Consider the following 27,582-nt stretch of genomic DNA (forward strand, 5'->3'; position numbering starts at 1 on the left):
TGTGGTTTTCATTTGATATAAAGAAACAATTTTCCTTTTTCAGTCTGCCACGATTTTCTTTCACTACTTAGAATTTTCATGATAATTTACTTTCAAGTGATTATCTTTAAGTTGCTGATTGCGATAATTGGAATAAAATGATTACATTTCTTTTAAGGAGTAACTTTTCACTGTGTCTCTCTTTATATAAAAATAGCATACCAAATCAATGATACGATATTGTAGAGCTTGTTCAAATAATTCATTTCACAATCTATTACTTAAAAGAAATGTTCACACTTCCATAAATGCCCATTCTATATTGTGGAATTATCATGTTGTGTTTCCTTATCTTCTATTGTGTGCTATCATTCCATTGCCCTCCGCGGTTCGTTGGAGGAAATAGTCGATCGGAAGGATATGAATCATGCAGTTTTACTATTAAAACTGTTTGATGTCATTTTAATAATATCTTTGTTTCTCTAAATTAAAACCGAACAACCAAGAACAACAACTTTTCTTGTGTGGTGATCAGCTTTCTTGATTGGATGAATGAGCTTTTATGTCAAGTTGGAATGTAAGGCTGAAATGAAAATTTGCATTTAGAAAATTTGTTACATGCATTTCCTCAGGAAGTGACGTCATAATTACTAACTGAAATTTTACGACAGAGAAGTGTTTGTATTAATTTATATTTTGTATAACTTTCAGATTGAGTTCCTGTACCAGATTCTACAAAACAACTAAACACATCTTCTGGCGTTCGATTGCTTGACTCTTTCAACACCAGGTGTCATCATTAGTCAGTTTGGAGCGCCGTCACCGTCTATCGCTGTCGTTTAGTCAATTTACTGTGTAGTATTGTTTTAATGAGTAGCGTACCGAATGGAGTTTAATGGCACATTCGGAACTCCTCTGGCTTAATTCGGAAAATCATTTCAATCGTACTAAAGAACAACGCTTTGACGACAGGAAGATTTACAACGGAACCCATTCCAGAGCGCCCCCAAACGGTTCCGGCAGCAGCTCGCTGGAAGCACAAAGCGCTTCTTCTCGTGGTATGCTGAATTTCCAAGAAAATAGTCCACTTCTGCCTTGTGAGGACGTCGAAGTTTTCTTTAATCATTTGGACAGACCTTTACCAAACCAGCATTCTCCATCTGAGGTCAGAGGTCGTGCCTCAGAGCCACATCATCTGACCGCATCCACACCAGAGTCGAACCCGAAACTTTCTCCCGACAGTATGTTTCAGAACAGCGCTATGCACTCCATGTCCCTTCCATCGGGCGCGACTGCCCCTACCTACCATGAGTCTCCCGGGGCAAACAGCTTCATGCACCCTGCGGGTGCCAGCCCCGTGTATGTTCCTACGACACGTGCAGTCCTCCCAATGCAGTATGTAAGCAATGGAGGCGGACAGTCGGTTTCAACTCCGTCCGGATCCCCGGCAATGTGGACCATGCCCCCAGAAGCATCATATAGTACCTCAAACTCACACCCTTCAGTGTCCCCTAGGTTCGCGTTTGCACCTTCCCCGAGCTCACCCATCAGTTCCCCGACGGCCCGGACCGATACTAGCTACAACACACCTCTTGCCCGACCCAGCGGGCTCAGTCCCTACCCCTATATGAGCCCTGAGTTCGCATGGAATTACAACATGAGTTTACAACAAGGACTGCGCAGGTCCGCACCCGGTAAGTTCCGGTTTATCTTTATAATATTTTTAGTCTCGTTTTTGATTATTTAGTTTTTATTTTGAATGAGTTTTACAAATTATGTTGTTAAAACGATACTAACCGTTCAGAGAAGAAAAATACAATCTCTGTTCATACTAAGTTAGTAATGGTTGTTCAGCAGAAATGAAACGGAACACAATTAAGTAATGACAATAACAATAATAATAACATAAAAGGAAAATTCAAAAATATCTTTTTGTCTCACCAGTTTTCTAAATTTAATATACACCCTATAAAAACTAACAAAAAAAATTTCAAAATTCGTTTTTGGAATATGAAATATAAAAAAATCAAAATCCGTTTGTTTACGCAAACTCATTTCTTATGTATATCATTCATAAAAGAATAATTTCTAATTCACGGTAGAAAGAAGGTCGCAGTTAATTTCCATCATATATATATATCCATTTCTCTGTGTTTATATACCAGACGCTCTGTTGCAGACCCTATAACGGGTTCTCATCACTCAACATAGCTAGGAACCATTAGGGACCATTTAAAACCGTGTGAAAACAAAATCACTACCATATGTGCCTAAGTGGGAAATAACACGGTTTAAATGTCTCCTTATTACTTACATAAGTCTGGAACTACCTGTAGGAATTGCTGAAAGAATGCAGTTATACACTCTAAAACATCTCACAACTCCAGCGGAAATAATTCCGGATTTGATGTATCATTTTCATTTCTATTTTCCGTTTGAATTTTTTTTTTTGGAGGCAGATTTTTTCCCAATTTACTTCAGATGTTTTTGTATTATTTGTGTTGAAGCCTTTTTTTATTTTTGGGGGTAGGGGAATTTGACGTGAGGCATGCTGGTTGTTGATTTCATAGAACATACAATGGAATGACGTAGTTGTTGTAACAACTTAATATTTCATCTTTGCATGTTGAGTGTATTTGACGTGAACATTTGTATATCATCTGCTTCAAAACAGTTAGAAACTGCGGCGTTTTGGGGACATATTATATATACACTGTATTCTCCAATCATTATAACGATTCTCACTATTATAAACCTATCAAATATCTATTTATGATGTATGTGCTGAAAAAATGAATTTTTCTACAACCGCAATTGGTATTTTCACAAGTAACGGTTGACTGTTTTTAACATTTGTGTTGATATTTTAAGCTATCAGAGACGATTTAGTTGTAATATATACACTATCTTTCACGTGTGATATATATATACACTATTTTTCATGTGTAATATATACACTATAATTCACACATGTGGTTTGCGTTCAAATCAACTATCAACCATAAGCATTAAAAATGAAATGTTGGAAGTGTACGTAAAAACGAAATATACTTTTAGAATATGGACAGAAACAAAGCTTTGATACAATCTTGTTTCTAAAAAATATTCTATTTCAATGATTTAACATTACGGATTAAATGAATTTTAGCCTCGAAATGATTTATAAAAAAATGAAACAAAATTTATTTTAAATATAAGTATAAGATGTATACGTTGGTTTTTATTTAACGAAAACAGAAATTTGTTTAAGATAAGGAAAACAAACAGAATCGGTATAAGTTAGAACACGGATCGAATGCGCCCATACAGTTGCCATAAATAGGCTTCTGAATATTTTTATAGTAAATAGAAATGACTTGACACTAAAATAACATAAATATTTTGGTAATTAATACCCATTCGCTCACTCGACCACTAGCCCCTCGTGAAAGTTTTACTCACTCTCAAGATGTACAGACCAATTTGCCGTAATTCAGCCCAGCTTAGTTGGGCCATGCGGCGGTTTAGTGATGGCAGACTGTGGTAGTAATTATGTCAGTTCATGAGACTTGTTTCCACAAATGTTTTCTAAGCTTGAATAATAAATGAATAAAACAAACACTAAAAAATATTCATTTCCCATACAGAATATTCACAGAAATGCGTATTTCAGAATTGTATTTCCGGTCATCAATGAAATCAGGAATTTGACGTTATTTAGTTATATTATAATACTCTTCTGATGATCAAAGTTTAAGCTGTCGATGCTTTTCACAAAATGTCTGTGATGCCGAACAACCATAAACTTAACTTCGTGTTTACAAGAGTAATTAACACAAATGTCCCAACCACCGTTCTACTCCGTTTACGATTCTCAATTACCCAAGTCGTAAACGTCCGGCGTATGTGATTGTCAATTACCCAAGTCGTAAATGTCCGGGTATGTGGACTGTCGTGTCATTTTGTGTTCCGGTATTTTGGGCGGAGTTTTGTGGGTAGTTTGCTATACAAACTAATGAGGTGTACTTGACTTGCACCGATTCACATAATTTGCTTGATCGAAGCTGACAAATGAAAATTAGCAATTCTCTCTTGGGGGTCAGCGAAAAATAACAGTACAGCTTTCAATCTAGTGAATTTTAATTAGTTAAAACAATATTTTTCTCGTCAATAATTTTATTATATTATTCCAGAAATATATTTATGTCAATTCTTTCCCGATGTATACAGAAAGCAAAATGAATCTCGGAACTGGAAACACCTTTCTTCAATATGAAATGCATAATAATTGAGTTGAACATTTAATATATCCCTGTGAGAATTGGTTGTAAACACGAATGCGGTTTGGGTTGAAAAGAGAGAGTATTGAATGCAATATGGAGTAATCGTCAAATTTATTGCAAGAGCATCTACATGATCATGAATTCAATTTAGAATATTTTCGCGTTGGAACTTTCAGTTTTATTTTCGTGTCATCAATGAAGTTTATCTTAACTTAACTCGCCTAAATGTTTTGGATTGAAATTAAAGACCATTTGGTTCATAAGTAAATTTTACCTTTATACCTAAATTTTACCTATACATCGTTGAATTATGCAGAATTTGATTTGATAAAGGACAAATAAAAAAAATTAATTTTTAAATTCACAACAAACATATACTGGTAACCGAAATTCTTCTTAAATGCCGAGCTACACGGAGTTGAAACGTTTGGTTTGTTCATCAATATTTGACAAAATTGCAAATGCATATCATAAAACAGTTTCACGTGCTTGAGAGCGTGCATAGTAACTCTTCACAAATATACGTGTGAAAAATATTAGAGACACACGAAGACATACATAATTTTACTTACCGCTTACTTCAGAGGATTTATATTCTAAATACAATACAATAGTTTATCAATTGAACAAGGATACAAGCACTCGGTGTAATAAATTGAATGTTTCAAGCCGTCCTATGATAAACCCCGCCGTTATCACAAACTTAACACTTAATGCCTGATTCGGAATCCCTCTAGATTTGTCTTTATCTCGCATATCAGTCCTTAAAACGTTTTATTGTTGGGTTACTTTGAATTTATCGGTTACTTTTTACTCCTTGTTTGGTATTCTGTCAACCTGAAGAGGTCACTATCTACTCTCTCATGTAACTGAAAGCATTTAATAATATGTATGTCAAAATACCCTATCATTGTAAAGGTTTCTGCTATCATCAATGTCATCGGCAATTTTCTGATAACTCATACACTTAGAATTAACATAACACACACTAGGAAGATATCGTGGATTTTTATTTTACTATAGAACGCCTTTCACGACCTAAACGGTTGAATCCCATTCATTGATATGAAGTATCGATTTTTTGACAACAAATCTTTAATAAGAAATCACCGTGTGCTCTCTCTATATAGCGATATGTTGAAGGTATATCATATGTTTGAGAACACTCCCAATATTTTCCATGCCATAAGCGACTATTGTTTGTCCGGGCCGCTTAAGCTAATAGATTAGAGTGAAATTCTTGGGTTGTCATCCTTTAACCACGGGGTTCTTTTATTTACCGTCAAATGTCAATATTTTGTAGCTGGAATGTGGCTGATTTGCTGTTAAATAACTAAACGGTACGGAGCATGTACGCTTTTACGGTTGCTCGGTGAAATCACTTTTGACGAAGAACCGACGTCGAATCTATTCTTAAAGAAAACTCATAAATCTGAATGTTTGATACCAATGTAAACAACACTACCGGTCGCTGTGTATACTCATTTATCTTTGTGTAAGTCACATACATCAAAGAAATTAACGTCGCTATGAATTGTCTCCCTTGTTTGCTATCCCAGTGTTCCATGCGTTGCCGGTCGTTCTGACGTAAATGGGAGTGTTTATCAATGATTTTATTGTCGTTTTTCATTGGCAATGTCCCCTTTTCTATAGAATCGTTCTGGGGGCCGTAACCACTAATGATATTTGCTGAATAAGTAGGAATTGTGAAAGTGATTGATCTTCTATCGAACACAAACGTATTCAGGGTATGTTTGGAATATTTACGATTGACAATACAAACAGTTGTCATTATGATTTTTGGCAGGTTTCTAAATATATATAAACACACATCGTTGCGGCAATCATTGTGCAAATAAAACAGGATGGTGAAATAAATTTTAATCATTTTAAAACGATGATAGAAGAAATTTTCCTAATTTATATTAATGACTGTTGTTGGCCCAGATGTTAGCAGACAGGGGTTGGGGTGTATATGGGTAAATATAGACAGAAATCCTACAAGATCGGTCAGGTGACTAACCAGAGAATCAAATTTCCCCCATGCGCGTATTCTTGACTATCATTACCCACTACGCCATCCGAAGCCTTATACAAAAAATATAAAAATATTGTTGAGTATGAAATGAACACAATTGGTATATCATTAGCTAAGAGCTCATATAATCTGCGAATGCTCTTTAAAATTATATGTCTGACTATATATGATATCAATACAATGTTTTTAAAAAATTGTTCCAACGAAACGCCGCAAGTGGAAAGATTTGCTTCTAGTTGAAATATAGAATTGATACACAAGGGATGAAAAATTGTCTCATTTGAAACTACGAAGGCATTGACGATATCTATTCCCGTATGTTGTAAACATTTAGAAATATTTCAAAGGATTATTCTTAAGGCAAACAAGGTAATTACGCGACGGTGCTTACTATATATCACGTTGTGGCAAAATTGAGCAGTGTTAGAAGAAATTAATATAATGGCATAAATCTCTCCATTTTATAACATCAAACATTCGGACCTTTCGGGTTTAAATAAATCAAACTTCTTCGCGTCACAAATCGGAAGTGTCCCTCATACCTGGTAAACACATCTAATTCTCATGTTTGTAGAGGATCTATATTCTATTCGCGGAGACGCCGTATATCATTCCAATCCTCGTCAGCCTTCATTCTTTAATGATTACCTTCATTGCGTAGTAATTTATGGGACTATTTTTATTTGCGCGAGCTTAAGGAACACGTGACCGTTGAACAAAGGGATTACTTGATCTTTCTCTTTATTGTACCTTCTGGAGAGTAGTGTACATGTATAGTATATATCCAATATTCATAAATAGAAAATCCAGGTCTTATCGCTAGAAGCCCTGGTTTTGGTCAGATATCCGCTCGACTCACACCTGTGACGTGCTATGTCGAACATTTTCAGCCATCGCCTCCCAGGCTCTCCACAACTTTCTTGATTTTAACAAAGGGCACAAGTGAATCGAATTTCTCATGAATACGAACCCAGTAATAGACCCATTGTAGCCGAAATAGGAATGAATAAGCGATTTTACAAGCCTGACGTACGCGTAGAGAGCCTGTAACCAATTTAAGAGTAAATTTTCAATGTTGGATAAATCTGCTGTGAACTGATACTATCATTCAGAGATTTTGGACGTGACTTTCAGATTACGGCGAATCCTGCGGACTTAACTGCCACACAAGGGCATAGCAAAACCCCATTCTGAAATCCTTATTACTTGTTCTTGAGGTTTTCACACATTATATACTGATGCAATACTACCGTGTGATTCTATAAAAGTATCCATCATCTGATATGCTGACACTATTGTTAAGAAGACGAAAAATTATCTTGGAAAAATGAAAACTTATGGCTGTTTGGGCTGTTTTACAGGCCATACAAATAACTTGTAAATTGCGGATTCATTTTCGCATCATGGTTGAATCTAGGCAAAACCACGACAGGAACTTGGCTTTGTAATTTGACCTCTACAGTAGGTTAAAGTACTCGCTATTTACGATCTACTTCGAAAAGGTCAACAATTATTTGTTAATATAAACAAGAATGACTCAGATATACAGCTCTTCATATAAGTTATAACGAAAAGAATTTCAGGATTTTTTCCGTTCGAAAAAAATTATGGAACCCATATCGTAAAAACAATTTCTAACAAGCAAGCGTGAAATTATGACAGTTTTTCACGCTTGGCCTATGATGCTAACCTCATATCTATATGCATATTCCGAAATTGAACCCATTACAAAGTTCGGTTTTAATGAATAAAAAAAAAAAAAAAAATCTGTATACATTTTCTGAGATCATCATGTGATATGTAGTCTTAATTGGTGACGCTAGAATGTTGTTTGAACGTCAATGACGCAGTTAAGTTATGACGTCATAGTGGAGAAACACAGGAACGTATCATCATCGACGTGTGTAATATATGCACCACAGTGGTAAAATGAGCTTTAAAAGATGCATACATATGGATTTTTTTCAGAGTTTTCTAACTATTGTGTTTTGGATCAGTCAACATTTGTTTCCGTTTTTTTTGTGCAGTTGTCTCCGTTTGCGAACATGGTATTTACAGATTTGGAAAGAAAGGTTAACTTTCAATCAAATGTTGACCTATTGTATCTGAGAAGAGTCTTCTGATCTTTTAGATATATTATGAATCACTTCATCTTTCGTGAAATATCATACAAATAAACATTTCATTTTTATAACATGGCATGCGTTAAATTACGTCTGTCATTTTGAGTTGAAATCGGCCTTCTGAGGGATGAGCCCGGCTTCAAGAATACCAGTATGATTTTGGTATATGCTCTGTTGAACGCACGGGGGTGCAGTTTTATATATAAAAAACAGTTCGAGGAGTGCTTATATTTTCAAAGAAGCGACGAACACTTATGAAAATTACCCTCTTCAAATTTATTTTATTCTTAAGAACTTGACTATGTTAACTATTTCATTGTCACTACATTGTCACAAATTTTACGCGAAACGCTCAATTGCAAGACAATTTTTAAAAGGGTTTAGAAGATAAGAAAACATTCCCTTCAAGCCTTTTGATGAGAACTATCTCAACAAGATGAAACTCGACACGTTTTATTTCATGCTTAGGTTCTAACTAACATAAGCATTTAGAATTCCTTCACGGCAGCCATATTGAATAGATGACGTCATGGTTGAAAGAACGCTCCCACGTTGGACGTTTCACAGTAACATTTTCCAGTCACCGCAAACGTTTCTCGGATGTTGACCTCTCATGATCTTTCTGGGTTGTATCCAAGCTTGCATGACATCTTTTATTGGTTAGAAATATTAATACTTATTTACCTACGCATGTAAACAAATACTCCTTCCACCGCAAAGAACGTTCTACATTTCTAAAGTCGAGTGTGGTTCGTGTTTAGCCGTTAGCAGTGGATGGCGGTACTTGAATTACAATGTTTCTTCTCAAGTTGCTAAATATTTTAGACTTCTGGAATATCTCAAACATGTATAAATGACATTTGTAGGAACAAGATAAAACGTCTCACATTATTGACGGGAGTTTTTGTCTGTTTTCTGACATTTTTAACCAGTAAGGTATATACATTTCCGAAGTAGACATTTACCGACCAAACTATACCGTAATACAACGTAACGTCTTGTGTTAAGAAAACCTAATTCTTAAACCTAGCAAGCTTCCTCAAGAACTGCATTGTTTTTCACACTCACAATAAGATTCCAATGTTTATTTTGCAATTAATATAGAATTTCATTGACATATGTCTATTCATCTTTATTCTCTTCAGAAATGATAAATACTACTCTTATCTGGTGAGTATGAAAAAGCTTACAATGCATTTAAGAAAATCATGAATGTTCTTGAGAGTTCAAGCTCACGTGAAATTGATGTCTTAAAATTCAGATGAGATCCTTTAAAACATATTAGATTTCATCTTTTCTCGTAATTGTGACACATAAAAATAGTTTGTTATTTAAGAAAGTTTATGCTTTGTGCGACTTTTCTCACAAAACAAACTTTCATTATACGCATTGTGATAACATGTTAAATTACAGGGAAACTCATAAACTGAATGACGACTTTTGTGTAAAAGATGATAATTTTCAAATTTTCAATTTTTTCTTGACGTGTTCTAGAAACATCTTGATAATAAAATATGTGAATTTCATATATCTTAGGAATTCGAATCATTTATGAAGTTTAAATAAAAAGGCTTCAATCTATTTTAAGAATTTTTAACATAGATTACGCGGCTACTTAAGATCTTTTATCTAATGGGTACATTGTCATACACTCACAAATATTCAGAATATAGACACAAATTTGGCTCAATGATATTATGCGTCGCCTGTCAATATAATCATTGAACAATAAAGTACCTTGACATACACTGTGTGGATCAACATTTCTTATTTTTATCAGCAAATTTAAGATACGGTTAAACCATCGCTTAATCTAGCGACTAAGTCGAACACGCCTCTCCGAGATACCAGTCTCTTAGTCGAACGCGCCGCTCTAGGATACGCTTTTAATCCAATGGTCAAAAGTCAAAAGATCGGCAAACAAAGGAAAAGACTGATACAATTTATCAATGGCTGGGTCACAGTGGGAAACAATAGTGACGTATAGAAGTAAAGGACTTGTCAAATCCTGCGCGTAACTTGTAAACCATCACGGCAGCCAAAGAGCAGATTAATGTGTCAAAATAAAGACGGTTATTCGGATAAATACGAAATTGAGTATCATTGAGTATTTAAAAGTCTTATTTGAATATAACAAGTAAAGAGGTTTACTACGTTTCAAGTGTTGCTATGAAAATTTTTTCAACGACCTTCCATATCCCCAATACGATTGAGTGAGATGATAATATACAAACTTGGTAGACAGGACAAGCGCACGTGATCTATTAATAAATCATCAATAAATGTTTTTTGAATAAGTTAACCACGGTAATATCATTGACGAGACCTGAAGGTAGGAAGTGATAAATGGACGGTGGTAAAAAAGGCAACAAACCCACAGACACCGCAAAGAAATGTTAAAATTTGCCATATCCTGAAACAAGAAAATAATCACTGATATTTTTGTTTGTTTTTGTTTTTTGTTTATTTTAAACGAAATTATGTATGGTATAATATCAGTATTGTCTTTACATTTCTCTACAAGTTTCTAATCATAGAGCCCCCGCAGTTATTTTACAGGGTAATAGCTGTGTTTCGAGAAGAGAACAACTCCTATCTCAACACATGAAATGTGATACCTTGTATGTTTCATCTTCACCGGAAGTCGTGTTGTACTTTTCGAAAACGTCATTTTTTATTGACCAATGAAAATGTTGGTGTCAAGAAAGGTCAAAACTATTGGCCAATCACCATGGATTTGACATATGATACTTGGGATTGTTGGGTGATCTTTTGCTGCTCCTTAGTGTAAAGTAATACCCAAACCATGCCAAAACTAAGCTTGTCTTTATCTTTCTAGTTTAATCACGACGTTTATGAAACTCTAGGGTTATCTGAAAGTGTAGAAATTGTGTTTTATTTCACGGTATGGAAGTTGTTGGCTGATATCATGTGCCAAGGGAAAAAAAACTATTGTTCTCTGCATACACCAAAAACTCTAAATAAATGAATAAATACACTTTGTACCCTCTTCTATATATTTGGGTATATAACATGGAGTCTACAGAGATCAACCTTGTACCCATGTTCATGCCTTTTTGTATTCTTACAACTATTTCCATACAAATCAATTACTATTATAGAAAAAATCTTTCTGCTTTCATTTATATTTTCGCCAGAAAATTTTTTATTTTTCCTGGTTTGTTCCCTATATTTCCAGCGATTTTATCATGATTCCATAACGAAAAGCTAAAGAGCTGTAATTGTTTATAATAAGTTATTCATTATTATCCCACGGAATCGATATTACGATCACTAACTCTTCATAAATTTGAAACCTGATGATTTCATAGTACAACCTATTCTTACAGATCTCCCGATCTTATTCAAATGATAAAAATCCGGACTAAAGTACCTTTGAAGGTAACGCTCTGTTCCAGAAACTATGCCGGATTTGAAAAAAAAGATATTCGGAGGAAATTATTTTTATGAATAGATTATGTGTTAGTGTGACTGTGTTAATTCTTCATTCAGTTACGTATATTAAGTAATAACATCCAGTTCATGACAAACTTTACAGTAATTTATTTCTTGTGTAGAATGTTTGATGCTATTAAAGGTAACACAGTTATCTAAATCTAGATTGTAGCACTAAATGTGTTGTACATTTTAAGTGAAAGTTTGATTGATCTTCTCAAGATTAAAGAGAAAAAATATTGAAAGCAAGCCAACATGAGAAATATCAATCACGGAAGACGGTATATCACATTCTATGACGAAGACGTTAGAATATTTTTGTCATGTCAAACAGAGAAATATTTCGGTTTTACAGTTTAGGAAATTCTTTTAGAAAATATCTGTTTAATCTCGATGTCATTCGGTGGGACATGTTTAGCTGATAAGACTTATAACCCGATTTTTGTTGGTTTAGTTATCAAAAAACTAAATCGGATATAGTTTTATCGGAGAAACATCTGAAGTTAGCTTTTTATTTAAAGAATAAATGTTAGTTTGAGCGGTTGTGTTCCACGTCGTGGCGAGAAACCATATTAAAATTTCATATTCCTAACAGCACGTGAGCACCATAGCAACTGATAAGCTCTCACGCGCAGTCGCGTGCTGTCAAGTGGAGACGCGGCGACAACTAGGAAAACTCCGAAGTTATATCAGAAAAAGTTGCGATCCTAAATCTTGATAAAATGTAAAAGGGCTGCCCCTTCACTTTTTTCCCTTGCGTGATGAAGATTTGGAATCATATCTCGACCGCGGGAGATTCATGATAAAACCGATATCAGTTGTAGAATGTTTCTGTACAGCTCTTAACCTACCAGATATATTAATATCATCACTGGCTCCTGGCGATTTTGTCGGTTTTTAGATTATTTACCAACCGGCAATAATCACACAGCTATACGATTTTATAATTCAAAATGTTAAACAATTCAATTATCGCTATCTGGTATATTCGTTGTACCTACCCAGGTAATTTTCACGAATATTAGCACAGATACATTAAGCACAATTTTCATTCTTGATAACAGGACCATGTGTGATGGAAAATAATCCCATAAAATAAGATTGTATATAACAGAGATGTCTTTATCGCCATTTTGCCACGTAAAACTGTTTCTATTTTTATAAAGCACAGTTTGAAAGCGAAACGTTCTTGTGGGTTTTAATGCGGCTATTACAAGTCACTTAAACGTTTTGATAACATGCCACGCGCCAAACATCTGTTTTTGACCGATGATCTTGACAACCGGTCGGTGTCACAAAAACGCTGGCCATTAACTCCATGACAACCGCGTGATACTTTGGTAACGGTATGTTATCCCAGTTTATTGCATGCGTGAAATACATTGTACTTAATGTTGAAGATCACAACGAGCCAAAACTTTAAGTAGTCTTTCCACTACCATTCTGAATGTTTTCGTCTTCTTTAACGTTGTTGATGTACAATGAATAAATATTCTTCTTTACACAATTCTAAATCCATACCATTTCGTTTTCAAGCGATGCCATGTATTTTGCGCTGTGTAATAGTGTTGTTTATCGTTCTATGCCTAACTTTGCATTTCCTCTTTGTCATTATACCTGTCCTATATGTAGAAAATATTCGAAATATTTTTTATATTGTAAGAAACAATCAGATGACTAGTCGTTCGAGGAAGTAGATGTAAATTGCGATAAACAATCGTGATTTTAGCTTAAATCTGACGACGAACGATAATACTGTTGTTCAGCTTGAATTTATCCAATGTTCCGCGGTCGATTCCAGTAGTCAACGTTTTAACTGTTTTGTTTAAACATCGTTACAAGATCTAAAGGTGAAGGGCGAATCTTGGATTTGTGTTTCTGGTGTGATAAACGGTCATCGTAGTAACGAAAAACAGTTCTAAGATGTATGTTACACATTATTACAATCTACCTTTTAAGAGCACAAGGATTAAGTAGTTGGTTAAGCTTGAATTAGATTAATTATAGATAATATCACACCCCCCCCCACTAAAAAAAAAAATAAGAAATACGTTTGGTAGGAATAGATAGTAAAAAAGCGTCGGATATCATCAATGATAATACAACACCACACACACAAACTCCAACCACATACGCCCTTTAAGATAGAATATCTGACATAAATACATTGTATCATAATCTAATTGATGTTTTATATATACATTTCATTACTGAATATTAAAACTTATATATATATTTCCTCTGGTTCGACAGTAAGAGTAAACCGTATACATTTTTTTGTAATTTGATCACGGCGTAAGTTATGATTTTTTTCGAGGTTCTCAAACCGAAATATTCAACCTCATTGGAGTCATCAATCATTTACATAATCGCAATATTTAAAATGATGTGTCTAGAAATATTTCTTTAAAACATAACTTAAAAATGGTATCAACAGACCAAGTTCATTTACAAGATCCTACAGATTTGTGTATCTGATAATCTTCATTTTTTTTTCGCCTTCGGATTATAAATCTTTCCGGATCGGCGTGTACCGCGAATGTTACCGGAGGTTAGATAATTATCGGTAATCTCAGCAGCGCCCCCTAGACACACCACAAGGTTCCCGCCTATCTCTCCCAACAGTCAGAAAGATGACACTCAAAACTCCAGCCCCCATACCAAGAATCTAAATATTTCAGAAAACTATTTTGCTACAAAAATATAAATTTTAGTCCAATTGTGCAAGATGTAGTATCTTTTATCGCTATCATCACCACATGTGAGGGAGATAGAATTCCCCAGAGTTTATATGTTTTAACCTAAGATGGTACTAGATGATTAGAGAAAGGTTGGAAAATTTCAAAATTTAATCTGATCGTTCAACTAAAGGTTTGGTTTAAAGTTATTTTATAGTGATGTTGTACACTCTGTGACTCCGGAGAAAATATTTCTGTGTTCCGAATGGAAGTTAGATTTACAAATAAAACTGACCGCACTTGTTATGAACTTTGCTTTTTATTTTCCTTATAATAACTAAAGGAAAAAAAATCATGTGGTTATTGTTTACGTTTTAATTGTTGAGAAGTTTCAAATAAAAAATGGTTTTGTGTAATTTCAGAAATGAATTACGACTGCGTAATTTTAATCACATTTACAGCTCGTTACAATATTTTCTCACTCGGTCTAACTCAATATTTTGATATCGCTTTGTATTATTATAAACGCTTAAAACTAACCCGGATTTAAGTCTGCCGTGCTTATCGCCTTTGCAATCACAGTATTGTTGAAATGTAAACAGATAATTTTGGAGACAATCCTTGATATTCAGATCCTGTTTACAAATGTCAAAACTGTCAGGACGTCACCAAAAGGTTTGTTTCAAGTCACATGATAAGAATCAAAGAAACAATAAAGATAAAAGAAACGAATAAAAAAGGGGTTTAAGTTAAATGTATAAAGATATTAAGGATGGTGATATATTAAATGTTTTTTCGTAAAATACAGAGTTTCATTCATTTGTTGAAAATCTATTCAAATATATTTTAAATATTAAGAGAAAATGAACACCGAATAAACAGATAATAAATTAAAGAAATTCATAATTAATTAATTAATTAATGGAGACATATTAATCAATATGTAATGAATTACGCCAATTCATTCATAATTAGGTTGGAACTCTCATTTATATTGATATTGTTACTCAGAAAAAAAGAGGTTTATCCAAGCGTGCTGGTTTTTCAAACATCTGTTTATTTTTGAGAAAGGAAATGGTAAAAAATGAGAATAAATGATGTTTAATATACAAAATCCGGATGTCTAATTTAGTCTTAAATAAATCATAACGAAATGAGGCAGTGCTATACTAAAACAGGTGCTGTACCAGGATTTTCACATTAATGTTCCGCTCACGGAACTCTTAAGTGTTAAAGATAAGGAAGGTTATAAAAACTAAATAATTCACTTTCGTAACAAAGAAGTCTTTGTGTACTGTCGGAAAACAATTTGTTCTGTAATTATACATACGTAATAACTGAAACCGCAAGACGAGATTTCCTGTCCCAGAATAACCCTTACCAAGTTGCGGATAAGTCAGCCCGGTTCATGTTAAATATCTTAACAAGTTGATATATTTTCTCCTTATACCATTTAAAAAGGATTAAAGTTCTTAATAGACCGTATTGTTTAATTAATATCTATAATTCCTATTAATAGACAGAAGCTGTGGAGAGTAAATCCATTCCCAGTTATAACATCAAATTGCAAACAACAATGACGTCATTCGTCAATTTTGATGTCACGAGAACATGAAAAAAAAAAAGATATTGCCGGATATTATTAGTATCAGCCGACAATCGAATCGAAACCGTCATGGATGCTTTTATATCATATATCAGCGATAAAAGCGAACATTTATGATAAACACATGCAAATGCTAATGTCAATGTTTCTCAAACGTATCATTTAAACGACAGATATCCCGTTTACCCGTTGAACAATGAGCATAATTCTTTGTTAAAAAATATCTTCATGTTGCAGTTTAATTTCGTGGTTAACATGTTTGTACGCGAGAAGTTGTACTATCCAATAAAACCAGAAGACCAAATGAAAAGGACCATATGTACATGACAAAAGTTTAGCTGTCACGCGCTAATGATAGAGTTAACCTAATTTTATTGTAGAGCAAGCCAATGTTTTACATTGAGTGAAAACAAATCTCGTGATACCTCGTAAATTATCGTCTCACGAGACGTCGGCGCCACTCCGACCACAAGGAGATTCTAATTGGAAAAACCGGCTGATGAATTGGGTTCCGCCTCGCCTCGAGTCAAGGGTTATGAAAGTATTTAATGGATTAATTATATCATTAGACAGACTGTATAATGTTTCATGTCTCTGATAATGTATAATACTTTATAAAAAAAGCAAAAGGGAAAATGTGAAAACACTCGTAAATTTTCGGAATTTTTCATGTTATGGAAGAAGAAATATTTGCTCACGCAAATTTAACTATGTTGAGAACGTCTCAACAGAATGGGCGTGACATTGTAATGAGACACTCCGGGAGGGGGCGGGACAATGTTTCGACAAATTTCTGGAATAAAAGGGAGATCATATGTATATACTGGCTTAGAAGATTCAGATTGATTAATAGATTGGTCAATAAGTAATAATTAATATGACGTTACCGACAACTTCAGAACTGATTGATTAAAATAGTAGTCAATAGGTATTCACTAATATGACGTCATCAAATTCGGTAAAAAAATAACAATTATGATAATAATGATAATAATAAAAAACACTACTTATACGTGACACGGATAATAAAAAACACGCATATTTTTCTGTAGGTGAACGTAATAAAAAATTTATTTTATTTATTTGACGTAAATAACCCGCCATTAAATGCTATGCGGTTATATTGTTTTTTTATCAACACACCAATAGGCAAATAACACAAGCTCATTAAATTCTTAAAAGGAAAATCTTTGTAGTAAAGAAATATTCATGCAGCAAAATATCTGTTCAACAGTTTGTTGATAAAAGTACATTCAAACAGTGTAATGACGTCAACAGTTGAAACATTACGTTACATCCGGTCAACAACAATTTCTTGCAAATAATATTTTTGGATCCAGTTCAACAAAATGAAAGTTAACATTAAAAAGTTCATGTAGAAAAAATATTGTGACACGGTAAAAGCTCAATTCCCCATAGGATGTAAAACAAGATTATTGTTTGATAACCTGCACATTCCGGAATTGTCCCTCTTTTTATAGTAACAAAACTATTTCCGGCTGAATGTTTTTGCTTAGTAATGTTGATTACCCAAGTTTCTTTGAGGAATTGTGTTTAACTTGTCCATTTATGGTGCATGTCATCGTCGTTGTAATAAACAAATACTAGATTGAAATTAGAATAATTGAATGTTTCATCAAATGAAACGTGGCATAATAATGATTAATTTGATACTTAGAGAGTTCATGGTGTTGTGGAAATCCTCAGCCCTGTGCTAATTGTTTACTATTAAGCTATCTTAATTTATTTTGCATGAATGAGGTGCTGGTGATTGTCCTATTCAAACTTGCCACTCGATAGTGTTATCTGGTACTTTACTATACAGCGTATATTTACAATCTAGAGCTATTTGCATTTTTAAGTTGTATCAAATATTAAGAAATTTCTTTTTAGTAAATGTTTGTAAATTCATAACTTTGTGTATTTAACCTTATTTTTTTCTAATTTTGCATGCGCTTGACCTTTTGTGACAAACTGTTATTTCTCTATATAGATCCTACGAAAGCGCTGACCGGAATGATGTACACCCCAGAATATTCCTCATTATCTTATGTAAGTATAAAATAGAATTTTATACAATTATATTTTTTCTTCTCATATCCCAACCAGATAACCAGGACTATTTTGCGGATTTGGAAGGGCGGGAATGCGTCAACTGCGGAGCAATATCTACACCGTTATGGCGACGGGACGGGACCGGGCACTATTTATGTAACGCATGTGGACTCTACCACAAGATGAATGGAATAAATCGTCCCCTCATAAAGCCCCAGAGGCGATTGGTTAGTCTGAATCTTTGAAACATTTCAAATCTGCTTTCTTTGTAACATGTTTGTTCGTTTTCACAAAAACAAAAACATGTTTGCATTTGATGTTTGGGCCAAAAAATTAGGGAACTCAAATCGAAAACCAGATATGGATTTGATAGTTTTCTCAGACATAAGACTATGTTAGGATTTCATATGGGGACTTCAGTATCACAGAAAACAATGAAAGGGACTGAAACTGACGTCGCGGTATATTATATCATTTGGACATATTTGTGATTTAGTTTCTATGTGGAAATTGTTCGTGTTTCAAAAGGAAACAAAACTTTAATTTTTGAAATTTTGCCTACATTTTAGGGGGATTTTGGCGAGACGTATCCCTCGGGTCCCCAATACCAAACCCCGGATCCTTCTCTGCAGGCTTTTGGGGCGTGGACAACGGGACCCAAAGCGATAGGAAAATCTAGAGTACGTTTGATTTATTTTCACGTTTTCCTTTTTATTTCCCTTACCGTTCATTTACAATGCATTAATGTTTTTGTTTCTGCTGCTTAGTTTCCTCATATGTTTTATATAAACTTTATCTAGAATTAGTTTCTTTCGTCCCATGGACAACCGCTCTAAAGTAACCCCTTAACTAATTCTTTCTTTCTTTCTTTCCGTCTTTCTTTCTTTCTGTCTTTCTTTTTTCTTCCTTTTTTGTTTCTTTCTTTCTGCATGCCTTATGATATATCATTAACAACTAAAAGCTAGCTGAACAAAGAGACATCAAAAGAAAATATTTATCCTTCATTCTAGATGAGATTGTATACTTAACAGTCTTTATCTCGTACCAGATGTATTATTGTATTTATCAAACCTTTGCTATGGCGAAGAGATGTTATTTCTAAGGAAGTGTGAACAAATACGATGACAATATCTGATTTTAACGATGACGGGTCAAAAAAATTAAAATGATTGATTACAGACTTTTCCTGTAAATATTTAGCAAACATTATGCTAACTTATTTACAGACGCTTGTATCCTTTGAAAATAAACAAATACTGATAAGTTTATGTAGGAGTGCGTGCAAAATCTCTTCATATTTTGAGGCCAGGGGTAGGTTTGAATGGATGAGTTAATGTAAATATAATGATATCTCGACCTTGCGATCATCAAAATATTTCTGTTGCTTTTAAACGGCGGGAAAACACAAACACATTACCCCGTCGGGTACCTCACGAGCGCTGTCATCATTACTCTTAACCCATCTGTTATCTTGATTCTGATTGGTCGCACTGAGCGCATGCAGAAGGATACGGAGGATGAGTAATGAGAGAAGAGAGCTGATGAATCTGTTTCGTGGTCTATCATGCATTTCTGTTAGAGTTTGCTTCGACAGGAAACAAGCTTGTGTTTCTTTCATGCCTCTCTTTAATGGCGAAAAAGCTCTTGCTTCCTAATTCATAAATAGCTGTCCTAAGCATCTTTTGATCTCGAGACATGAAAACATGTTTTATCTGTTTCGTAAGTGATAATCGGGATCGTAGTGGACATGTGTCACGGTTGCATGTGCACATATCCAATATGAAGGCAGAGATATTTGATTGCTTTTTATCAATCGGTCATGTTTACATTAATATATTTTAAACACCAAATACTAAAATACAATTATAGGTTTTAGATGAGGTCTATACCTTGTTTTATTTAAAGCTAAAACAATATCGACCGGACTTGTTGTCTATATATATTTCACGTTTATTATTGTTTGTATTGTAATGAAATACCAAAACCAGTCTACAAAAGTTAAATTGATGACCGAGTAATTCAGCTTCCCGTGTTTCTATATCAGTTGTATATTTCTGAACCAAATGTCTGTAAAAGTGCAGAAATATTCTGCACTCAGTTTTAGGATAATTAGTGTTCCATACTGAAGTAGAAAAATCAGCAGTAATCATAAAACTATTACAATTTAAGCGACTATTGGTAATTCTGTGTGAAGCGTTAAATCTAGCTTGATATACCGTGCGACTTCTAACATGGATTTGTACATAACGTTACCGGGAGGTTCACCAGCCTCGAGGGTGGCTGAGAAAAAATAAAATTTAAACAATATTTCGCATGCCAGGAGTTGTTACAGTACACAAACTATTGACATAAGACCGTTAAGACCGTACTGCGCATGTCCAAACATAGCGTGTGTCGTCTACGCCCTTGAAAAATAAAGCAAAAACCGGTAGGTTTAGAAGACATAAGTATGTTGGCATTTATTTAAAGATTAATTATTATGATAAAAACATAGAAATTATGTGAAAATTTCTCCGTTTTATGAAAACACTCATTGTTCATTTTAAATATTTGTTTTTATCGGTAATTATATCTGTATTTGCCAACGTCATATTATGAAGATGACGGTGAGAGCTTGTATTTTCTTAATGTCAAAAATTGCAATTTGATCTGCAGATTTCCATCGTGCCACTAAAAACAGATTGTTATCGGTAAAGGGTAACAGCGACATTTCACAATTTATACAAATACGTACACATTATGTAAGCTACGCGTTACGTTCGGAGATAATTGAAGTATTTTTTAAACAAGGTTAAAATCTACATTTTAAATACATGAAGCACTGGAAAAGAAAATTGAATCGCAATTTAGTTGATCAGATAAGGAAATTTATGACGAAACTGCAATAGCTTTTGAAATTCGTGCTACATTTAACTGGCAATCTTTTCCAGCCTGATATGTTTAAGGCGTTCTTCGTCTAGGTTAATACTATGTGTATCTTATCTATTTGTGTAAACTATTACTTTTCCAACCAGCTGGAGTAAAATCCGGATCCACGACACCAGCGTCGTTTTTTTTTCTTTTTTTTTTTTTTAGTTTACACCATTTACAAATATCTTAATATAACGACGTCACTCTATAACGATAAATGCCGATAACATCGAAGTATTTACCCAAACAAGTACCGGAAGGTTTCGGAGGTGGTCCTTGTGATTAAATGATAAATCTGAAGTGGATTCGAAAGAGATCTCTGATAAATCTTATCACGTGATTTGGATTTTTGTTTTTGTAAGATAATCTCCTCTACGGCTGATGAAGTGTAATGAACAGGGATAAACTTCGGTCAACCATAATTATTATTTTGATTTTATTACTAAAATGAAATTTAAAAAATCTTATCTTATAAAGAGACCTCTTAAATTTGTATCGTCGATTGTTAAAACTGAATATGCACACTCGAGTTGCGTCCGGGAACTGTGTTGCAAACTGTAAGTGGATATAGTTTACTTGGTGCAAACTCACAGACTAAACTGTCTAATTCAAATCTACGACATTAAATTAAGTCTGTAGGAGTTAAAAAATTATGCACACAGCTGTATAATTGTTGTTGTTATTTTCTTAACACAATTGAAATATTATGTTTGAATTTAAAAATCTAACTCAGGATAAACTAGATGAAAAAGTATGGTGTATTTTAAGATTTTATTCTTATCTTCTTCCAATATAATATTTTTTCAAGTTTTGAAATAATACGATCATTTTTTTATTATTTTAGTCCGCTTCTCGACGTGTTGGGTTGTCATGCGCTAACTGTCACACAACGACAACTACCCTCTGGCGTCGTAACAACGAAGGAGAGCCCGTTTGTAACGCCTGTGGGCTGTACTACAAACTACACGGGGTAAGGATTTTCTTAAGACCTTTTTTTTTTATATGAAATCAATAAGAATCATTTGTTAAAGCAATATTATAGATAAATTTGTTTTAAAATCACAGGTTGATAATGTTGAGTTTATTGAAGAACTTCTGTATGATTTATTAACTGATGCGAGAGAGTCACGGTTTTTTCCGGTAGTGTTGATTAATTTGCATCCTTGAAACGTGCTATATTTTGTCTCCCTGAATCAACAGTTTCAGGATTAGCTATATAAATCTCATTCTCATGCACTTATGTTATAGCAACGTTTTCTTGGTAGATAGAAATTGGCGTATCGCTATCACCCCTTCACGTCACATGACTACCATACAAATGAATACAAATGATACAGCGAATGTTTTGTGAAGTAAATGGTAAAAACAAGTTATTTTCTAAATTTCCAGGTGAATCGGCCACTGGCTATGAAGAAGGACGGTATTCAAACGAGAAAAAGAAAACCAAAAAGTCTATCCAAGAATAAATCGGCCCCAAAGTCCGAACAAAACGGTGAGTTATGTTTTCTTACCTGTCTTCTCCGAATATCGCCAGTCATTCGACGAGTTCGTAGTGCCAGTCGCCAAAATAGTATAATCTAGAGGAACACATGGCTCTATTTTTCTTGTTCATCTTAATTTTGCCAATTTTGGATCAGGTTTCGTAAAATTTCAGTTTATCATAGGATTTGTGACTGTTTAGTATTCTCTAGTCACTGTTGATGCGACGCACATAAAAAAAAAAAAAAAACATTATGACGTTTTAATTAATAATTCTACCAATAAAAATGCTTAGCCAGCTTAAATTTAGTCTCTTTTCAAAATATTTCTTTCTTATTTGAAAAAGTGCTCCAGATATATAAATTGGTTGATTTGTAGGGAGATAATGGGCTTGTTTTTATTTGCGTACATTTTTTTTTGAAAGTAGGGTAGGGTTATCTAGTTTAAACTGCGGCAGTTATCATTTGTTCAGCTGCAGGTAACACCCACTGAATCTCTCAGAGATACTCATCAGACAGATTAGATTTCGAGAAGAACAATATTATGATAAGGGGAGATAAGACTGAAAATGCTTTCCAACAAGGACCTAGACTTTGAAATTAACTACTTCCGGTTTCACGACATCGTATTCTACCATAAATTGGCTCGTTAGGTTTCGACAGCATGCCGGGACACTATAAACTCCAATATGTGTCTTGTTTCTAGTCCTGCTGGGTGAAGTGGTTAAACATTTTGTATTTGGTCTCTCTGTATCTTACCACTGGCGCTTGTAGCTAATATGCTATATTTGTTGATATCAGCTGATCAAACAGGGATGGGCTACATTGCATAGGTCAAACCGCCAGCTGACCATGTGTCACGAGACGTTTTTAATTTAAGATAGGAATCGTTTAATTGATTGGTATACGTTTTAGGACAAGCAATAACCTTGAATTTTTCCCATTTATGGATAGCAATATCACTGTTATCTTCAACCTATGGTATTAACATGTCACAGTTGATTCGATATTCAAGGGCCGATTCCCATTATCACAAGTTATGGTCGGCATAATGATATCATTGAGAAATATTCTATTACTTAGTGTGCTATTAAACGGGGCGTATTTGATGCTAGTTAGTTTGCCTGTTGGTTCCGTTGTTGTATATATTTTTTTCATTTGAGAACGTGACATTACTTACTTGGATTGACCAAGGTTAACATGTCGGGTTTTGTCTTTTGCCTTAGTTTTATTGGATTTGAATTATGATTACGTTGCTATGTTGGTATTTTCTTAATGTTTTTTTGTAAGTAAGAAGTGATTTAGTATACGCAAAGATGTTCTTAAATCATATTCTGCAATCTTATGTGACTTTATGGATGTTCATTATCAAGTGCATTTTTGACTATTCATTATTAAGTGACTTTATGAATATTTATTATCAAGTGACTTTATGAATATTCATTATCAAGTGACTTTATGAATATTCATTATCAAGTGACTTTATGAATATTCATTATCAAGTGACTTTATGACTATTTATTACGTATATAATTTGATATTTATAATGAATTCATACAAACCTTTATTGTATTAAATTTAATTTATATATTTTTTATTTCTTTGAAAGTCATATTTTTTACCTCTTTTAAGAAAGATGATATATGCTTACTACTCCTTTTTTTCTCTGTTTACTTGATACCAAGATGCCAGAATAATACATTATATTTTGCTATTGTAACCAAAACATGCAGATGATTCACACTCTCGTCCCTGTATGATGGAATCTGATAGGATGTCAAAATAACTAGAAATCTAAATGAGGCAATCAGCAGAAATATTTTATAAGATAAGTTATTAAACCTATCGAATTTTTGACACATTAAAACGATATGAGCAAGTGAAGCCAGCGGCATTCTTTACCAAATGGTAAATATAATTTTATAAATTATCAAAAGACAAATGTTAGCTTTCAAACTTTCTTGCCACATGGCTGCAATCGTGAACAATACGAGTCTTGTTGGATAATAATTCTTATCTGGAGTCCTTAGTGCAGCCAATTAAAACTCCCCTCAGAATACATAAATGTTTTTAGGATAAGAATATCCCGGCGAGTGAACCCATTGAAATCTAATTCGTAATTTCTTTTACTCAATATAACGGATAGAAATTGAAGTATTTGAAATCCAAGACAGAATTTGTATGGAGTGACACGATATTATCACAGCTGAATCGAGAAAAAGTAACTACGTTTTCACGAAATATATTACAATGACACAGTTGGGCCAAGGAAAATAAATTTTGTTTAAAAAACGAAAATAATTGACGAAGGCAAAGCAAACTAAGACATTATTTTGTTGCTTAGAAACGCAGTATACAGGGAATTTTCATTATTTCAACAAAATTAAGAGAAAAAGTCGATATTACAAAAAAAAAAAAAAAAAAAAAAATGGCTGTGATAACAATGTTCTAATATTTTTTACTTTAGTGACGTTGTGCATTGTTTACCACTGGACATTCATATTTATCTTTTATTAGCTTATCTATATGTTGTAGTGTTCCTAGCAAGTTATTAAATAGCTTAAAGTTAATTTAAAAAGCCTAGTATTATTTCGATTATGCTTTTATTATCTTTACTGATGTTGATACTTGAAAATAATTAATGTTTTGTTCTTGTTCTTGAAATTGCAGATATAAAACCTGCCCATTCTCCCATTAACAACAATAATGTGTCTTCTGGTCAAGGTGGACATGTGACCGGAAGTGGAAATGGCACTCCCTCGATGAACGGAACTAATGTCACCGCCCTTCTTGGACCTACTTCCGGTGTAACACCGCTCACAGCTGTTGGCTCAGAACATTCTTCTCTATCTAGTCCCGTTAACCTAGCCGCAGTTACGCATTATTCCTCACCGTCACCACCCAAGGCAGTTCCGGTTAAGATGGAGTCAGATCTCCATGGACACGGTGGTCACGTGTCTGTTGGTGGCATTCCTCACTCGGACAATTCCAGTTTAAGTACTGTTGCAGTTGGTGCTAATTGATTTTCAAAAATTGACTCAGCGCTTAATTTCATTTGTACGTTAGAGTGTATAGGATTGAGATGTGACGGACACGGCGGAAATGTTTTGAAGAGCGATGGGAAGAACGAGTGCTGGTTTGAATGGAATCACGAGATAAATTTTGGAGGTAGACATGTCGAACACGTGATTCCTGTATTTAGCAAGTCTCGCAACAACATCCTCAATCTTTAGTCCAACAATTAAAACTCCATACTCAAATAGTGGTTCAGTATATACTCAAATCAAATCACGTCGAGATTCAAAATGATGAATACCGAACTATCATGAACGCACGCAAGTGTTGATATATCTTGCTCATCAAACTTTCCATACGAAACGTGGTCTGCAGTATTAACCACAGCTCTACCTCAGGAAATACGAAACTACGACTCATTATATTTTGTGTTCAGTTCTTTGTTTCATGAAGTACATTGAATGTTACCAAATGCTTGTTTCAGTTGTGTTCCCTTCCTTAAGAATTTAAATGTCAAGGTAGACATGGTTAACATGGACCAGTATTAAATGAAATGATGTTGTTGGCTAATTCTATAAGTGTTCAAGGGCTAAGAAAGTGAAATCTTACGCGTTAACAAGTGTTAATTGGTTTGAGAGTTTAAGAAGAGTTGTTTGTAGATAACTTTGTGTGTAAATATCGAATGTTTTATATGGTATAAACCTGTGATTCATACCTATATATATATATATGCATATATATTTCAATGATTATATAAGATGAAAAATATATGATTATTAAAATTATGAGTAATTAGATACAGTTGATACTTATACTATCGTCCAGAAACATATCATAACAATTGCCACTGTCAGTAAATTCGTCACGCCTTCATTCAATGAGTAATATATTGCAATGAGAATATATTTATAAAATTCATAATGCATTGTCCTACCTTTGTTACTAATTTGAAGTGTTGGGTGGTTTGCCTGTGGAGCATGGTGCCGTAATATCAGTTTTATTATGTGGGTTTCCACTCTAAATAGACTTCGAAGTTTAATCGTTTCCACAAATTTGTCGTCACAATTGTTATTCATATAACTATGTGTTGCCAATTGTCAGCATCAAAACATAATCGTTCACATATTACCTCCGTTGTAATTTCTCTGCAGTCGGTTACATTAAAAGGATCTTTTGATAAGAAGGTAAAACTAAGGAAATCACTTTTCTCGATACAATTTACAATTTAGCTTAGACATAATCTTGATAACATTTACATTTTAGTTGGGAGATATTTCAATTTCACTTATGATTTAGTTTAGAGATCATCTCGTTTTAAAATCATAAGATAGGTAACTTCTTTAGGGAACATAATTGTGGTGTTACCGCGAAGAATGTCGTGTCGGTCGTTTGTAATTCAGGAATTTTTTGATAGCAAGTTATGACTTAAACGTTTCATTTTGTTCTGTCAATTTGCATTTTTTCCTGAAATTATCGGTCATGTTTGATATTACAAGTATAAAAAGGCAAAGGTTTTCTTAATCCATCTACTAATATTTCACACTGTTAACTTTAAAAAGTAATGGAATTACTCAGAAACAGATTTGGTCAAGTAACTACAGAAAGCTCAACCAAATCACACGATTTGGTTCAATGTCTTTAAATTCCTTTGTATTTCACGACCCGTCAACTGACCAAATTATATGGTTGAAAGCACCAACAGCCGGGATATTTGGCACTGATACAGCTGTATAAATATCAATATATATTTTAGGACTTATGTACTTATGTTTTATCTGAAAATTCTCCATTTAAGTCTTGTGTGTTTAGCTCCGAAACTAGGAGTTGTTAGGCCTTATATATATTTACAACGATGTTCGGTAAGTAGATGACTATTTATGGGTAAAGTGAAAAAGAATGCTTTGTAAATGATGATGAATGGAAGCGCGTATGATATTTATTTTTATAACTGTGAATTAGTGCCATAACCTTATCACTGTGTG

General features: G+C 34.0%; 1 protein-coding gene across 1 annotated transcript; it reads left to right on the top strand.

Moving 5' to 3' along the window:
* Positions 1-761: 761 nt before the first annotated feature.
* Positions 762-25,624, top strand: LOC132554620 (transcription factor GATA-4-like). Its single transcript, XM_060218941.1, has 6 exons — positions 762-1,673; positions 18,252-18,424; positions 18,767-18,877; positions 21,952-22,077; positions 22,497-22,599; positions 25,256-25,624. Exons 1-6 carry the CDS (start codon positions 875-877, stop codon positions 25,606-25,608), a joined length of 1,665 nt encoding a protein of 554 aa, XP_060074924.1. The 5' UTR covers positions 762-874; the 3' UTR covers positions 25,609-25,624.
* Positions 25,625-27,582: the final 1,958 nt, after the last annotated feature.

This window comes from Ylistrum balloti, unplaced genomic scaffold (genome assembly GCF_031769215.1).
Source record: "Ylistrum balloti isolate Yb309-2 unplaced genomic scaffold, AGI_CSIRO_Ybal_v1 Utg370418, whole genome shotgun sequence".
In the NCBI taxonomy this organism is placed as follows: Eukaryota; Metazoa; Mollusca; class Bivalvia; order Pectinida; family Pectinidae; genus Ylistrum; species Ylistrum balloti.

Coding starts and splice junctions, on each gene's coding strand:
- LOC132554620 (XM_060218941.1), top strand. CDS start 875: ATGGCACATTCGGAACTCCTCTGGCTTAATTCGGAAAATCATTTCAAT. Junction 22,078..22,496: donor TGTACTACAAACTACACGGG/GTAAGGATTTTC, acceptor CTAAATTTCCAG/GTGAATCGGCCACTGGCTAT. Junction 22,600..25,255: donor CCCAAAGTCCGAACAAAACG/GTGAGTTATGTT, acceptor TTGAAATTGCAG/ATATAAAACCTGCCCATTCT.